Here is a 17,996-nt window from a genome sequence, read left to right on the forward strand (position 1 = left end):
TGTCTGTGGTAGATCACTGCTAGATCACTGGCACCCCTAAAAAAAGCTCACCCAAAATTTTCCTCCTCCCTAAAAAAAAGCTGAACTATGACCTGAAGCCCTAAACAAAAATGGGCCTCCCTCCCTCCTAAAAGAAGCTCAACAAGTTTGACCTAAACCCAAAAAACCAGGGCTTCCCTTCCTTAAAAAAACTCAACAGCTTTGACCTGAACCCCCCAAAAGGGGGTAGATCACTCCCAGTTTTTAACTCTGTGAGTAGATCAGAGTCTCTTGGGAGGTGGCCACCCCTGCATTACAGTAATTTAACCTAGAGTTTACCAGAGTGTAGGCAGCACAAGCTAGACTATCCCTACCCTGATAAAGTTGCTACTGAACTACTAGGAGAAGCTGATGCAAGGGACTCTGAGCCACTAAATACTCTTGTGCCTCTAGTGATAGCAGTAGTTCCAGAAGTACCTGTGCACAGGCTGAACTCCACCTATCCAATCAAAGGAGCCATGCACTAACAATGCTTCAGTCTTATATGGAATGAGCTTCAATTTATTGGCTCTCATCCAGCTCACCACGGGAAATTAATGCTGGTCTAGTGCCATATATGCCACTGTAAAGGAAAATTAGGGTTAAATGCACATGAGTGGGGGCGGGGAGGCAGGCAGGGAGTAGGAGTTACAGAAACATGCCCAACTGTAGATTTATATAAAGCAGCTGCATTCACACAGCACTTTATTCCATTTTCCTGATGTTAATCTAACTTAATTTCCACATTACATTTGAGCTTTTATATGAAGTAAAGCCACTTCCAGAATACAGCAAAATATAGAACAAATAACATGGAAATGAGCACTAAACTTTATCTGTATTCCACTGTATTTCTGGAAGTGGTTTTTGCATTGTGTGAAAGCTCAGAAGATATATTGTGGAAATTAACAGTTACAGAAATGTCTGGGAAAGGAATAAGCTGCCCTAGGACTGCATCTCTCACACTGACATTCAACTGTGTCCCTTTTCTAACATTTCTTACCATGGGATTTAGCTTTCAAGCTATCAACATAAAAATATAATAATGAGAATAGAAACCCAGAGTTTTAATCCTTACGTGGCCAAAATGGCACCACTCACGGACAAGGAGGAACCTCGACATTTTGTATAAGTGCAGAACATCTTTCCGGGGAAGTCGACCCCCCCCCCAAAAAAAACCTTAAGAAGGCGAGGCCTTGAGCATGCAGAGTCGGTTCATAAGGCTAACTGCTTGGATTCAATAACGGGCGGGCGGTGGGGGGGGGAGAAAAGTCCAGGGAAAGGGCGTGGCTGGCTAGAACCCTGGACAGTCGTGCTCTGCACCACAACACTTCATTGCAGGTAATAGTAACAGTGAAATTATATCTTTAAAGAAAGAGCACGACAAAAGACTTGACGGGTTGCGAACTAGGCGTGGCTAAAAAAGGGAAGAGGGTGGACCCAGTCGGGCTCCCTGCTCTGGGAAGACCGGAAAAGGCAAGGGGTGGCTGGCTGGCCGGGGAAAGGCTCCGCCTGCCCTTCCCTTTGCGCAGACAGTCTCGCTCTGCTCCTTTGGCACCCAGTCCTTCGAGCTGTCGTAGCTGCGTCAGAGCCTCCCCGGCGGTATAAATAGGAGCGAGCGTGAGCAGCAGTCCGCAGAGCAGCCTCTCCCCTTCTGTTCGACGGCGGCATCTTCTTCTCTTCCTCTTTCTCCCCTTCTCGCAGCGCCCGAGCGGCAGCCGACACCATGAGCACCTACGGCTACGAGACTTACTTTCCGTCGTACAAGCGGCGCTACGTGGACAGCTCCCGGATGCATCTGTCCAGCGCTCGGAGCAGCAGCGGCGGCGGCGGCTATGGGGTGGCTCGCTCCACTTATTCGAGCCTCTCGGCGCCCGTCTCGTCGGTGTCGGTGCGCCGGAGCTACACGTCCTCCTCCTCTTCCCTGCTGCCCTCGGTGGACAGCCTGGACCTGACCCAGGTGGCGGCGATCAGCAACGACCTGAAGACCATCCGGAGCCAGGAGAAGGCTCAGCTGCAGGACCTGAACGACCGCTTCGCCTGCTTCATCGAGCGCGTCCACGAACTGGAGCAGCAGAACAAGGTGCTGGAAGCCGAGCTGCTGGTGCTGCGGCAGAAGCACTCCGAGCCGTCGAGGTTCCGCGCGCTTTACGAGCAAGAGATCCGCGAGCTGCGCCTGGCCACCGAGGACGCCACCCACGAGAAGCAGGCGCTGCAGGGCGAGCGCGAGAGCCTGGAGGAGACCCTGCGGGCCATGCAGGCACGCTACGAGGAGGAGATCCTCAGCCGCGAGGACGCCGAGGCCCGCCTCCTGGAGGTGCGCAAAGGCGCCGACGAGGCAGCGTTGGCCCGCGCCGAGCTGGAGAAGCGCATTGACAGCCTCCTAGACGAGCTGGCTTTCCTCAAGAAGGTGCACGAGGAAGAGCTGGCCGAGCTCCAGGCCCAGATCCAGTACGCTCACCTCTCCGTCGAGATGGACGTCTCGGCCAAGCCGGACCTCTCCTCCGCCCTGCGCGACATCCGCGCCCAGTACGAGAAGCTGGCGGCCCGCAACATGCAAAACGCCGAAGAGTGGTTCCGCAGCCGCTTCACCGTCCTCACCGAGAGCGCCGCCAAGAACACCGACGCCGTCCGCGCCGCCAAGGACGAGGTCTCCGAGAGCCGGCGCCTCCTCAAGGCCAAGACTCTGGAGATTGAAGCCACCCGTGGCATGAACGAAGCCCTCGAGAAGCAGCTGCAGGAGCTGGAGGAAAAGCAGAACGCCGACATCTCCTCCCTCCAGGTGGGTCTTTATCCTTTTATTACACTGACACCCCCACCATTCTTCCAAGGAGCCCCTCCCCCTCCAGTTTTAGCCCTGTGAGGTTAGGGTCCAGGTCACTCACTGAGCTTTAATGGCTGAGGGCTGGGGATTTGTAGGTCCTGGTGGCACTCCCAACCCAGGGATGGGGAGCCTGTGCTCCGCTGGCTGGGGCTGATGAGAAGTGGAGTGCAACAACCTCTGGAGGGCCACAGGACACAGGTCCCCAATCCCTGGCTCTTAGGAGGCTGGTGGAGTTTTTGTTGAGTGCATTTCCTTTGCAACCAGAAACAAGGGAGGCAAGAGCATGGATGAGAGGAGCCAATCCAATACACTTTTTTTTTTTTTGCTGCCCAAGGTAAAGCAACAAATTGTGTCCTTCTCTCCCCTCTCTCAGAAGGAAAGGAAGTACAACTGCAGTCCTATAGTACTCACTGAGTAGATCTGCATTGAAGTGCATGATTAATAACTATCAGTTTGCCCCCCTTTCATGAAACCTCAATATCAGCTGCCTGGGGCAACTACCTCACTGCCTAATGGTACCAGCCACCCACCCCACCCTTCCCATGGGAGGAGGTATGATATCATCTCCTCTGCAAGAGTGGGGAGAAGCTACCGCTAGCATCCCTCCCCCCCCGCTCTGTTTCCTTTGTATGAAAATGAATTATTTATGCAGCCAAGAGCCTGCATATGCCTCCCCACCCCCAAGATGGGTGGCAGGATTTTTATTAGAGAAAAAAGCACAGGCGGGAAAGGTTAACTTTCCCATCTCCAGCATGGACACACTGCTTTCAGACTTTGACGAGCACAGTTGTGCATGTCTTTTAACACCTTTGTACTTGGGCTTGGGCAGCTGCTATCCAATTATAGGGTCGAAGGTGGGTGTAAGGATGTGTAGCTCTTGTCCAGGCATTTTCAGTTTGCCAGAGGACACAGTGGGTGTGTCTGCAGCAGACATTTCCCACTCGGACTTGACAGACTTCTTAAACACTGACTGGGAAGCCACTTCCGATGCCATCAATGGCGCTTACTTCCAAGTGGCATCTTCTCATTTAAGGTAGAGTGTTCGGAACCCCTGAGACACGGGCTTGAAGTGACTCAGCCCCAGAAATTGTTCAGCTAGAAAATGCGTAGAAATAGCTCAGTGCTCTTAATAACAGTCCACGTGGCATGTGTGCTTGCTAATGACTAGATATTAGCATGGTTTCTCTCCCTGCTCCCCATCCCCAATTTTTATTTTCCAAGCAATTATGTATTGTGGCATCCCCCCCCCCCATCAATGTGGAGGTACAGTCAGATTGAGATCTTTTGGAACTTTATGATTGGGCAGGAAAAATGATGTTTCTCCATGTGTGGCATGAGGTTGCCACATGCCACACATGGCATTCCCCACCCCCATTTTTCTCTCCCATGCAAGTATGTAATTTGACTGTGAATCTTAAGTAAATTCTGCTGAAACCAATGGAGGGTGGTCTGGAACACCACCCTAATTCACAGCTCAAGGTGCTTGAGATTTAGCCTATTATAATGCAAAGTGGAAAGAAGTTTGCTTGAGCACATGGTTTTAATAGACCATGCTTCCAGGAAAGTGGTTTTAGAAAACATTGGCCAATCTCATGGATTTTCATGAGATTTATCTGTGCAGTCCCATAAGCACTTACTTGGGAGCTGGGTTATGCCATAGTAAACACAAATGTCATATATCTGTTTAAATTCTGTTTAGATTGTGAATTAGGTTGCTTGTTTGGGTCCTTAGGAGGTTCTGAGAAAGTGGCGGCGGCAAATAACAGTCACAACACCCTTTGAATCAAATATGTGCCCTTTATCAGGTTACCACATGACACATCTAAGGAGAAGGAAACAGGCCCTTTCCACCGCATATCACAGTAGGCATTATTATGTATTATCTGTCACTTTTGCCCCTAGATGCACCACCAGGCAAATCTTGCTGAGTTTGTAAAAGTCAGCCATCTAATGGCAATGTCCCCTGTATCCAGCATCCCTTGATAACTTGCTTCTCAATCAGTCCATGTTAGATGTTTGAGAAATTTTGGGATACACACAAGTTCAATACTGCCATGATTAAAGTGTTTAAGTTGGTTAAAATTCATGCATTCCATTTAATACATTTGGAGAATGTAATTCTTGTCTCTTGTCCTAGACAGAGCTAGGTTTTCTGATCCCAGCAAAACGCGGCAGCAGCCTCCAAGTAGGTAATGGTGCAATGCACCAACATCTGCTGGAGGATGCACCAACATCCGCCTCCACTTCTGCCCCACCCAGTTTAACTTGGGAGCTGTCCAGCACACCAGGGTCTGAATCAATGCCTGCTTGCTGCAATATGTTATCTATTCTTTTTATTCTTAAATTCTAAGGCACCAGCTGTATCACCACATACCACACAAACCTATCTAGATTTAAACCAACTTATTCCCTGGGGTATTTAATATTTAAACAGAACTAAATAATCTTTGTAGCATCATATGACTGGAGGTTGAGTAAAATCTAGTCCCTTGATTCTAATCTAGTCCCTCGTGATAAAGCATAATTCAGAATCAAAATCTTAAATCTAGATTCCTATTTATCTAGCTCAATTCATTTTTAAACCAGGCTGTATGGGAGGTTTCGGAGTTGGTAGACATTTTTTAAAAATGCAATTTCTTGTTACACTAAGACCTAAATTCTTGTTACACTAAGACCTAAATTGAACAAAGTTTGGTAAGAACAAGAGCAAATGAAGTTAAAACCTTGTAATGCGTCTGACTTAAAGTTTCTTCTGTTTTAATTCTTGTTGCTTTGTGGTGCCTTGCAAAAAAAGATAAATGGACAGTGCTAAGAATACATTAAATAGTAAGTTCCTTTGTTGTTGTTTTTAAATAGAAAGTGCTCAAAATGAAAAAAGAGGGGGACCACCTTTCAAAATAACCATGGAAAAACTGATATGAAACTCCTCACTTTGGCAACTATACAATATATTCCCAGTTCAATACACTCCTGCATTGCAGGGGGTTGGACTAGATGACCATTGAGGTACCTTCCAACTCTACAATTCTATGATTCTGTCTATGATTCAATGATATCTGCAGGGATAGAGAGAGAAAAATCTGTTATAAAATGCTCCCTATTATAAAACAAAGAATTAGAAATACCCCAGTTAATTCAGATCAATAACTGTTACAATTTAATAGGCAGCACAAACTATAAACTGATTAAGCTTCAGCTTTTGGATCAAAACTATACATACAATACAATCCTAAGCATACTTACTCAGAAGTAAGTCCCCTTGCATCCTTTGTCTCATTGTAAGCAACAAAGTTAAAACTAGCATAAAACCAAATGTTTCAGTTTCACTAGACTTAGCATTATAGTCAACAGCTAAAATCAAATACAGTAAATGCTATTAACAATGCATAGTTGAACTACTATTCAGTTGCATGAATATAATTTTAATTCTGTGTGTTTGCTTGTATGTGTGATTCTTCATAAGGAGTATATTAAAAATAAATGATGTTTCTTTGTTTATGCCATGCCTATTTGTTATTAAGCTGGAAGACTGAACTAAAAAGCTGATATCAAATGAACAGGAAACTGTGTTAATTACACTGATACATTCTTCATGACTTTCATTAGCAAGATCATGCTGAAAAATCCAAAAGATACAGGGAGAATTAATGATAAGCAAAGGAAAAAAGAACTACCGGGAGTTCATAAAGCATTAAACAACCCTCTAAATGTATCCTTTGAGGACTGCAACTAGAATACGTTCTTGTCAATCTGACCTACAATTTACTAAATAGCAGCAGCTGAATTTAAGATTGACTATTTCTGGAGTTTGATCTGTTGAAACAAGTTCCAGAATCATAGCCATATTACTCTGTTGCTGCAAAACCAGTCCTTTTGCACAATATAAAGACTAACATATTTATTATGGCATAAGCTTTTGTAGACTCAAATCCACTTCACCAGATGCACTGCCTAGCCCTCGGGTTCCCATCATGGCATCCATGGGCAGATAATCCTTGGTACTCAGCAAGTTTCCAGGCCCCTCTGAAATTTTAAGCTTTTTTTTTTTTAAAGTGGATTTTTGTTTTGGTTGCTTGGGGAAAGTGTGCCTGTTTTGGGATGTATTGCCTGTTTCTTTCTATCTCTGTTTTGTTTGGGTTTGAAGGAGGGGGGAGATTTTGAGCACCACCAGTTTTTCTTCTTTGAAATAGGTACCTTGCAAGCCTCTTAGATGTGCCCCCAGATCCAAAAAGGTTGGGAACATTTCATCTAGCCCATGAAATCTGATGCGACAATGTTTCTTAGTCTTTAACTGGCTGCAAGAGTGCAAACTTGCCTATATCAGCAGTGAGTCAAAGTGAGTTCAGTGGGACGTTCTCCTAAGTTTGTAGCCTTAGTTCAGGCATCCCCAAACTGCGGCCCTCCAGATGTTTTGGCCTACAACTCCCATGATCCCTAGCTAACAGGACTAGTGGTCGGGGAAGGTGGGAATTGTAGTCCAAAACATCTGGAGGGCCAAAGTTTGGGGATGCCTGCCTTAGTTGGTTTTTGAATGAGACCAGCATTAGAAGCAGATTTTCTCCAATCTACAGCAAGTAAAGTAAAGAAAGAAAAGGGAATAGGTGTGTCTTGGTCTTCTGTGGATTGTGCCCATTATGTATAAGCAAGTTCTGTTGGGACAGGTTGGGTATAAACTGGCTTTCTTTAAGTTTTAAGTCAGTTTAACAAAATTTTTGGACCAGGTTTCGAGCCCCATTCTTAACCATGGATAACGCCAACAAATTTAGCAGTGGAAAAAAATATGATTTAGGCTGTGAACACACAGAACAATTAAAGTAGCCCCCCCCCCCCGAATTCTGAGAACTGTTGTTTACCAGAGCTGCAGTTCCCACCATCCTTAGCAAACTACAGTTCCCAGGAATCTTGCAGGAGGTGTATTTTAAATATATGGCATGTACTCAGCATTACACATATGGCATACAGAATAGAGTGGCTTAGAAGAAATACAACCCTATTTTTCAAATCCTCCTGAAAGTTGTTTGGTTTTTTTAATTTGTGGAAATGCAAACAAGCTTGTGATGGGTTACATGAAAAAAAGTTAGAAGTGTCAGATACCTTTTGAAATTTCAAGCATTACAAAGTGACTGGACCACTGAATGTGAGGAACACTCTCCTTTGTCAAGGAATGGTAGCATTTCTCTGAACTTTACAAGAATGAATGAGTTCGTGCTCTTATCTCTTTCCTTGCTCCCAACAGGATACAGTCAGCAAATTAGAAAATGAACTGAGAACTACAAAGAGTGAAATGGCTAGGTATCTAAAGGAGTATCAGGATCTTCTCAATGTGAAAATGGCTCTGGACATTGAAATCGCAGCATACAGGTAATCTCAGAAAAATGTTCAGCAATCACAGATTTATTTATCCCTCCTTCTAAAAATAAATAAATGTAGTTTTTATTTTTGTGTTGAAGACTGTGGTCAGCTGAAATTGGTGGTGGCCTTTACACATGCAATGTCTTGACAACAGGAGTGCAATATTTTGTTCAGTTTCTCTGCTTCAGCTAGTTCCAAAATAAATAATTTTAACTGATCTCTAACATATGATTTCACTGAAAACTTAGAAATAAAACTTCTGTTGGAATTTGGCAAGCAGTATAGCTGTGAGCTGCATTGGTCTTTCACAGACCGGTGAAGATTTAAAAATTGACGAAGCTTCTAAATAGATTTCATGACCAGACTTCATGGCCATTGAAAGTACATTAAACTTTGAAGGCAGCCTCACCACCATCTAGTGAGGGTGAACTCATGTGAACATGAACATCTGAGTATCAGTCCTCAGCTGACATGAATCATGAATCCTGCCTCTGAAGGATGCCACATCCATGTGCAGCCTTGGTCATCTGCAGTTTCTTTGAGCAGATGAAGACTCTGTCTCAAAGAAATGGTTGCTCAGCTTTGATGGTGATGATCATGCTTAGCTCCTCAACAGATGGCACCAGCTGGAGAAGATGGGAGCCTCCTGACTCTCAGACGGGTTCTGGGAGGCACCCAAAGGGTGCATTTTGGAAACAAGCTCAGTAGATTTTATAAAATTATAGTTTCAGACAAATAGAAGATCAGGCCAAGCCCTCAGTGTCACAAACTAAAAAAAACAAGGGAAGGTGAGTACAAGGCAAAAAGTAGAGAATAGAGATCTGTTTGATGATGTCAGAAGAGCGTGGCAAGCTTGAAATGGGTGCTTCTATGCAGCTGGGCCCAGACTGCTTTCTTTCTGAAAGCAGAAGCCAAGTCCTCCGGGATGCATCTTTGGTTTGTGCATATAAATAGGATTGGTGTGTGTGTGTGCATGCATTTTACTCACTCATGGTAAATCCATTGACATGATATCATTGTCTAATAGCAATCTCCTTTAATAAATTTCCATCTTGGTTTCCAATATGCCAATTGCCTGATGCTCATGTGCTTCTTCCTCCACCCCCCTCCCAGGAAACTTCTGGAAGGTGAAGAGACCCGGCTTAGTTTCACCAGTGTTGGAAGCATGAGCAGTGGTTATACGCAGAGCGGCTCCACCTTTGGAAGGTCAGCCTACAGTGGTTTGCAGAGCAGTTCCTACTTGATGTCAGCCCGCTCCTTCCCTGCCTATTACTCCAGCCATGTGCAAGAAGAACAGATTGAAGTGGAGGAGACGATTGAAGCATCCAAAGTAGAAGAGGCCAAAGAGTCTCCTCCTTCAGAAGGAGAGGAAGAGGAGAAAGAAGAAGGGGAAGGAGAGGGAGAGGGAGAAGGGGAAGGAGAGGAAGAAGGTACAGTTGTTGCTTTCTCCCTTCCCTAACAAAAAGAGCAGAATTTGAAATTTTAATGAGTTCACATATTTTGAAATGGCTGAACTTTTAAATTTAGAGATGTTTTAGCCCCAAATTATGACCCTTATAGCTGAATTATCTGCCATTCATTTCCTATTATTAAGATGCAGCTTTTTTAAAAAATCACACACACAGCTTTATTGTGGTACATAGACCCAAAACACAGTACAACAATAGTATATATCAACAGTTATTAAGGTGTAAGGTTGGAGACAGGATGTTTGTGTTACTGTGTTCCGTGAAGTGGGACTATTGTCCTTTGTTTGTTTCTCTTTGCTGTCTGATGAGAAAGAGGAAGGAGCTAAGGCAGAATGCTCCGAGTGTATTATATGTAAATAAAGTAGATTAGCCAAAATGCTGTGCTACTGAGGTCTGTTACGCAAACTGCTAACACTCTGCAGATCCCTACCGGTAAGTGTGCTGCTGCTTCTTGGTATAAGTTGCTGTCATGTTCGGGCTGAAGAAAGTGTTTGAAGCTCCTGAACGACTGACCAGGAGAGAGAGAACATGCCAGTTGGGCATGTGTCTCTGCCAGGGTCCTACACAAGAGTAGGACAATCCTAACTGCCAGTAGAGGAGCTTTAGCCTGTAGTTATTGATTTCTGATTTTTATAAAAACAATAATAACACTTTTGCTAATATGAAAAACATAATATGAAATGCAAGGATTTATTTATTTATTTAAAAAAAACCACTTGTAAATTAATCTTAGAAGTTTGCACATTTGAAGTTTGCTTTGGTTCCATTTACTGCAACAAGATGGTGTCCATTATGGAGCAGAGTGCTGTTGGTTCCAGTGTTTTATTTATTCCATTTAAACCGAACTATTTGCAGAATCAATGAATCCAATATTAGATAAAATCAGAAAAATAATTTTAAAAAACCCTTTTGAAGACTTCAGAAGCAGGGCTGGCCCAGTATGTTCTGCTACTTGAGGTAAAACATGAATCCCCTTCCTCCCCATCATGGCGCATAGTATCCCTTGGCATGCACAGAAACTGGTTTAAAGGAACCTTCTCATTCAGATTAATAAGTAGAGCAAACATAGGGTTGTATCCACAGGATGTCTGACTAATCTAAGAAGCTCTTCATAAACTTTGACTTATTTTCAAGAAGCACTGTCTTGAAAGCACCCGCCTTCTGGACAAAATAGAGTTTCCCCTTGTTGGAATTTAAAGCCATCCTCTTTCTACTGATCCAAAAGTAAGAGCTGTTCCACAGTGGAACGAACTCCTTCAGAAGGTGGTGGACTCTCCTTCCTTGGAGGTTTTTAAGTAGAGGTTGGATGGCCATCTGTCATGGATGCTTTAGTTGAGATTACTGCATTGTAGGAGTTTGGACTAGTTGACCCTTGGGGTCCTTTCCAACTGTATCCAATTCTGTGATTCTGTGTCCGTGGACTTCAGTGGGTCTGTTTGGAGCAGAATCAGCATTGGCTACAACCCATAATCTACCATGCTACTTGCCTGCTCTTCTCATATAATCAAAGAGATGAGGCCAGCGCATAGCTGAACGTTTGCTCTAAGGCATGGTATTCCCCCCCACACACTTTCACACACACCCCTTTTTCCTGCATTTACCCATGATAAATTACTTGTGTTGCCTGAACTATCCATGTTGGGAAGGCCCGGGAAGTGAGGGGGGCAGCTGCTGACTTTGCCTTCTGCTCCCTTACTTTGCCTTCTCTTGTTGAGAAATGTATGACCATGAAATGCTTTCAAACAGGGCTTACTCCTGATCTTCTCCAAGTGACTATATAACAGCATCCATTGCCAACTCTGTCTACTTCACGCTGCAGTGAACCATTCAATCTATTTGTTTTTTTGTACCTTTTCTTCCAGGAGCCACGGAAGAAGAATCTAAAGAGGGTGACGGAGAAGAGGAAGAAGGCGAAGGCGAGGAAGGAGAAGAAGAAGAGGGAGGAGAAGAAGAGGCTGCTGAGGAAGCAGATGAGGGAGAGAAAAAGGAAGACGAAGATGAACAAGAGGATGCTGGTGAAGAAGAAGCCCCTAAAGAGAAGAAGAAGGATTGATATAGACTTGGATGTAGGTTTCCCAGATAGTTTAAGTGACTGAGCTAAAATTGCTGTGCCATGTATTTAAATCCCCCTAATGTTCTTAGGTTTAAAGAAGTTAATTGTCTCTATGCCTCTGTTTCCCCCCTCCCCCTTTGATGCAAAGGAACCCCAACGCTTGCCATGTGTCCCACTGGCTGCTACCAAACTAAGCATGGTGTCTTCTAATGAGTCCCAGAGCAATGTGCAATTTGGCTGATTCAAACCCAAATAGATACCTATATTTAAAAAATAAATTTTAAAAAAATCAAATTTTAAGAAAGCAGGGAAGCCAGTAGGGAAGGGGGGGAAATATATATATGTCAAAGCTACTTTCAAAGTTGTTCTGGAAACCTTGGATGGTGACTAACAATAACAACAACAATGAAGTCTGTGAAATCAAGCTAGTCAATAAAGTTAAAACAAAGCTGCATACACAATTTTTTTTGGTGTGTCTTCAGTATTTCTCATTCATGATTTACTGCAAAAAGTTTACAGCCAATTCTATAAATGATTGGAAGTAAGGCTCATCATGTTTTGTAGGGCTTACTCCCACGTAAGCCCATGTCTGATTGCTACCTTTGAAACTAAACACATTGATGGTGAAGAAACCAATGGTGAATGGTGAAATCCATCCATTTCAGTGATAGCCACATGCAAGAGTGAGCAACTTTAAGCCTGCCTCTGGTGGAAAATAATTGTTGGAACCAAGATAATGAAACAAAAAGAGCGTGAAGAGGATGTGTTGGGATAACACTGAAACTGATTCCTCTCAAAAGCTTTGCAGAGAAGAATAGTGAAAAGGGAAATCACACCTCTTGTGTCCTCATTAAGAGTAGGCAGGCAGGCAGGAAATCACCAGACATTTTCCCTGGAATAATCCCAATCATATGTGGAGCACATAACACCCTTCAACTCAAGAGTGGGGGACTTGTAGCTCTCCAAACATTGTTGGACTACCATTATTCCTAACCATTGACTTTGCTGATTGCTGGAGCTTATGGGAGTGGGAGTCCAACAACATCTGGAGGGTCATATCCCTCCTTAACATCTAAGGAACCATTCACTAGCACAGCCCATGTCATTCCCAGTTAAATGGATCATGCAAATTGAATGGGTTAATCTTGGCCCAACACAAACAACATATTTTGGTATCTTTCAAGCTAACAGTTACTGTGGTAGAAGGATGGCCCACATCACCTGATGCATTGCAAATTTCACTGTAAAGAGTGGCGCCACAGGATACAGAGGAGGAGTGAGTTGCACATGGAAATGAAACAAAAGGGCAGCTTCTGGACTGGGTTGCAAAACTAGAGGGCTACTGCTGAAATTTGCATCCCAAGAGGGGCTTGTCCTTCCCAGCAGCACAACATTGGATTCAGAGGCATCCTAAGCACCATCCCTGTGTCTCTATAATAGACTGCTCCAACCAGCCAGCATGGCTGCTGCCCTTCAGTCCCCACATGGAATTCTGCCCACTTCTTCCCCCGCCTTCCCAAAAGGACACCTTTCTTCATGTGGTAACAACACACCACTGCGTTACCCCTGGCCACCCCTTCTCTTGCTGGTCCCACGGTGTGCGCGCTGGCGAAGCTCGACTGAGCGGAACCCAGCACTGGGGAAAGGAGAAGGAGGCGTGGCTTGGAGTCCTCGGAGGTGGCCTCCCGCTGCTGCCGTGGTCGCCTTGGCACTCCCAGGTCCTTGGAGAGGCTCTGGAGCAAAGTCTGGCCGCTCAGGAGCTGGTTTGGCCAGCAAGGCGGGAGGGGGCTGCCTGTAGCCCACCAGCTCATAGAAGGGCTGCTGCCTCAGCATGATCGTTTCGGTGCTGCGCTTTCAGAGGGGGGCGCTGGAGGGACCTTTGCGCCACGGCGCTGGATGGGCTTAAGATGGCCCTGAAGAAGAGTATTTGCATGGCTCAGTACTTAGTGCTCCTGGTGTTGCTAATGGCATCACTATCAGGTCCAGCCTGTATTTTTCACTGGCCTGGTATCTTCCTTTCATACTCCAAAAATCAGCTAAATTCTACCCCTTTACTAAATTTAGGGTTATGGGGAGACTACCCCCCCCCAAAATATAACAATAATTACCTCCTTCTTAGTCTTGTGGTAGCCAAGGCATGGAGAACCTTTGACCCTCCAGATGTTGCTTAACTACAACTCCCATCAGCCCCAAGAAGTGTGGCCAATGGCCATGGATGATGGGAACTGTGATTCATCAGCATCTGGAGGGCCAAAAGTGCCCAATACTTGGGTTAATTTGATGTAGTCTGATAAAGATACATTAAACCAGGTATATCCAATCTTTTCAGACCCAGGACCCACTTTTCACCCAAGCATCCATTTGGGGACCCATTTCTTAATGTTTTACCATATGTTTGTATGGTGGTCATTCTCCTGTTGCAGCCCACCTTGGTTCAGGTTGTGATCCAGTAAGTGGACCCTATTGGATAGATTTTAATGAGAGGGAGAGGATGTTTTATTTATTAATTATCCTTTCTCTTTCCACATGTGTGAGAATGCAAGTACCTATTTCAGCAGAGTTAAAAATCACCACTGTGTATAGCTTATATTTAGAAGCTATTTGGGTCAAGGTTGTATAACTTTCTACACAATTGTGCTATCCTAGGATGCTTAGGCAGGCTTGGACCATCTTCTCCCTCTTTATGTTTCCCTCTTAACAAAGAAATTACTCAGACTGTTTAAGTAAACAGGAAAAATACAAGGTTTACTCACATCATAGTCTTGCTCAGGTTCAACAAATACAGTGATGAAAATCAGACAGGCAACAATCCTTGAAAGTTACAAAAGTCCATAGTCCAATTCAAAACGGAGTGCACTCCCCAGAGAGCTTAGCAGACATCCTGCCCTATTGCAGGTATGCAGAGTGCGGTGACAGGATGAAGTCAAGGTTAAGTTTCTATTGTTTCCCTTTCCACCACACAAGTTTGGGGATATGGCATCTTAGAGTCCCCTGTTCACGGCTATCTGGCAATCATGCACTTGGGATTTGACTGCAGATCCGCCAAGAGGTCCCAATCCAGTAGCTGAAGAGCAGTGTCTTCACCCACATGTAGGGAACTGTTGTTGCTATTTATAGCTGGTGAGAGCCACAGTCCCTCAGACAACCTACGAGGGCTCCCTTATTAATTGTGGGTGGGCTCTCTCTCTTTCACTGCACTGCACTGTCTGTCTCACCAGAGGTTTAAATTGCTTGTTGCAGGACTTTTGAAACTAGGCTGCATGAAACCCGACTCCTGGAGCCACAGATTAATCACACTTGTGTTAACTTTTGAAATAGGTGATTGGATTTATGCCGAGGGTCTATTAATGTGTGTGCAAGCACTCAGAGTAGGAATTTGAAAGAAAGGCACTCTGCACATGGCTAGTCACTCATTTTGTTGGAATATTAAGACCATGAGCATAGTCAGGATTTATTTTAGCGGGCAGGCATTATATTTGGGGAGGAAGAACCAAGTTATCTGCAACACAGTTGAGCACTTAGTTATTTCTATTTATTTACTTGATTTTGGGGGCAGCTCCCCCCACACCCACCTGGCTATGCCTGTGATTAAGACACCAATTTAGAGGTTTCCTTGTTCATTTTCCAATAAATAAATAAATAAATAATAAAAACCATTTTAGGTCTTAACTAAGACGCAGGTGGCGCTGTGGTGTAACCCACTGAGTCTTGGGCTTGCCGATCAGAAGGTTTGAATCCCCGTGACGGGGTGAGCTCCTGTTGTTCGGTCCCAGCTCCTGCCAACCTAGCAGTTCAAGAGCACATCAAAGTGCAAGTAGATAAATAGGTACCGCTCTGGCAGGAAGGTAAACAGCGTTTCCGTGCGCTGCTCTGGTTCGCCAGAAGCAGCTTTGTCATGCTGGCCACATGACCTGGAAAAACTGTCTGCAGACAAACGCCGGCTCCCTTGGCCAGAAAAGCGAGATGAGCGCCGCAACCCCAGAGTCGTTCGCGACTGGACTGAACTGTCAGGGGTCCTTTACCTTTACCTTTAAGTCTCAGTTTAAACCCCAGGAGGTCAAATTTGAAGCTGAACTTTTATTTATTTATTTTTTTAAAATAATTTTTATTAGATTTTTATACAAACAAGACAAACAAACAAATCATGCAATATAAAATCTGTCCCCTCAATTACCCTCCACCCGCGAGTCCACTTCTGCCACCAGTAGTACCCGCGGCCGTTGAGAATCAAAGGGGTCCAGTATAAGGCTGGGTTTGACCTCCCCCTCCCCCCTCCCCCCTCATCCCCTCCCTGCCACTGAAAGGACAGGGATGGAGGGGCTCTGGGGATTGGTTTCCCCTCAGCTGCTCCTTTAACACAAGCCTTAAACAAAACATAAACATAATACCTATATATATAAACAACAACAACAACAACAAAAGAAAACAAATAAAAATTTAAAAATTCCCAATTCTTATTTCTTCACATTATAATTGTGACTTCCTCAAATCTCTTCTTCCTGGTTTTCCTAACTTCTCTAATTGATTGTGGCGGATTTTCTACTCCAATTCCAAATCTTATCCTTATAATATTGACTTATTCCTCCTCCTTCTTCATGCTGCCCCCCCAGTCCCCTCCTGCCACAAGAGGAACCTGCGAGGCGCAGCACTTCAAAGGTTCCATTTTTGTGTCTGGGCTTCCCTCCCCCCCTCCTCCCCCCCCAGAGCACCTTCTGCCACCAGGTGCTTCTGAGCAAAGAGAGGGGGGAAGGCGGCCCTCCATCCAGACACTTATCTGAACACAAACATGTTGCTACAAATCCAAAAATTGTTTCCCAAGCCATTCTTCTACTCCCCTCCAGAAAACTAAATTTTTATATCTATTCACTCTCCTTTCTCCTCCCGATGTCTTTCCCCCCCCTTGGATCAGCAGTCCTTTAACGAGCCAAGATTTCAGAAACCGTTAATCAATCACCAAAATACTTTTTAACTAAAATTTTTCACCCCACACCTGTTCTTTCCCACTTCCAAATCCAGGCCTCTGTCCCCCCCCCCCTCTGCCTTTCCTTTCCCTCAATTGCCCATGCCCAATTTTTAGTCCCTCCAGGAGCCTTCTTTTCTTGAGTCTTTAATTCATTTTGTTGTTCTTGACAGCTGTCATTTTCCTTTTCAAGTCCTTGTTGTTCTTCCTCCAAGTCGCATTTTTTATAATCCACCTCAGTTTTTGCAGAATCCACTTCTTGTTCTTTGCTCTCAAATAGGCTTTCCACATTATCCTCTAAGTCCTGATCTTGAACCAAAGTCTCTAAACATGTTGGACTGGAGTGTTGCAGTGTCCTATGAATGTCCTTCAGAATCTCTAAATAGTTCAAAACTGTCTCTTGGAAGCTTGGTGAATACATTGTTTTCATTCCTTCTAACCACAGACTGGCAGGAGATTAGGAGGCAGAGTACACTGGAAATTTCCATTCACTCACGCTTTCCTCCATCTTGCCTGTTCTTTCCATTGTCTTTAGTTTTCCAACAATAGAACATCTCTTAATTCCAGATACTTCTCTTTTAATATAATCTTGCAGCCGATTGAACTTTCAATGAATTTTTATGAATTTTCCTTGTCTTTTAGCAATTTTGACAGCTTTGACAGCTGTCAAATAAATTTCCCCCTTTGTGCACTTACTGTTCCTCAGAAGGTATCGGCACCGGGGTTTGTAATGGAGTATAAAGTCTTTGTTTCTTTCGGGTGCTAAAAACAAAGTCTCTTTTTCGGCTTTGGAATGTTTAATGCGCCTCTTAATTGACCATTAGGAAGAGATCGACTCCCGTTTTTGAATCTCTCCTAATTTTCCCGATTGTTAATTTTAAAGTCCAAAAGTCCAAATGAAGATTTAACTTACTTTTTGAAAATCTTTTATTTTCTTGGGAGAATCTGCCGCTGCCCGGTAGAAGACTCGGGGCTTCGCTATGTCGGAGGTAACGATGCCGTCCAAAATGGCTCCCGCAACTCCACTCCGCTGGCTCTCGGAGACTCTACTGGGTCTCCGGGCAGCAGAGGAATCGCCCAACGGAGCCTGCCGGACCTTGAGCCCTCGGGACGCCCTTCCCGAGGTTCTTTCGGGGAATCCGCGCGCCCCACGGAATCCCCCCCCCCCCCCCGCGATGCCAGGGACTGCAGAGATCGCAGTCCCTGCGTCTTCTTTGCCGGCGCGGCAGACCGGAAGTCCTGAAGCTGAACTTTTAAATTTAGGGATGTTTTAGCACCAAATTATGACACTTATAGCTGAATTATCTTTCATTCATTTCC

General features: G+C 44.6%; 1 protein-coding gene across 2 annotated transcripts; it reads left to right on the forward strand.

Moving 5' to 3' along the window:
• The first annotated feature begins 1,668 nt into the window (after window positions 1–1,668).
• Window positions 1,669–12,167, forward strand: NEFL (neurofilament light chain). 2 transcript variants are annotated; one of them, XM_035139989.2, is made up of 4 exons: window positions 1,669–2,800; window positions 8,079–8,203; window positions 9,308–9,624; window positions 11,526–12,167. In XM_035139989.2, the coding sequence occupies exons 1-4, from the start codon at window positions 1,745–1,747 to the stop codon at window positions 11,714–11,716; spliced, it is 1,689 nt and encodes a 562-aa protein (XP_034995880.1). In that variant the 5' UTR covers window positions 1,669–1,744; the 3' UTR covers window positions 11,717–12,167. The 2 variants fall into 2 exon arrangements, with proteins under 2 accessions (XP_034995880.1, XP_060124315.1); XM_060268332.1 differs by having other exon boundaries at window positions 9,308–9,400; window positions 11,526–11,677.
• The last annotated feature ends 5,829 nt before the right edge of the window (window positions 12,168–17,996 follow it).

Source organism: Zootoca vivipara, chromosome 15 (genome assembly GCF_963506605.1).
Source record: "Zootoca vivipara chromosome 15, rZooViv1.1, whole genome shotgun sequence".
Lineage (NCBI taxonomy): Eukaryota > Metazoa > Chordata > Lepidosauria > Squamata > Lacertidae > Zootoca > Zootoca vivipara.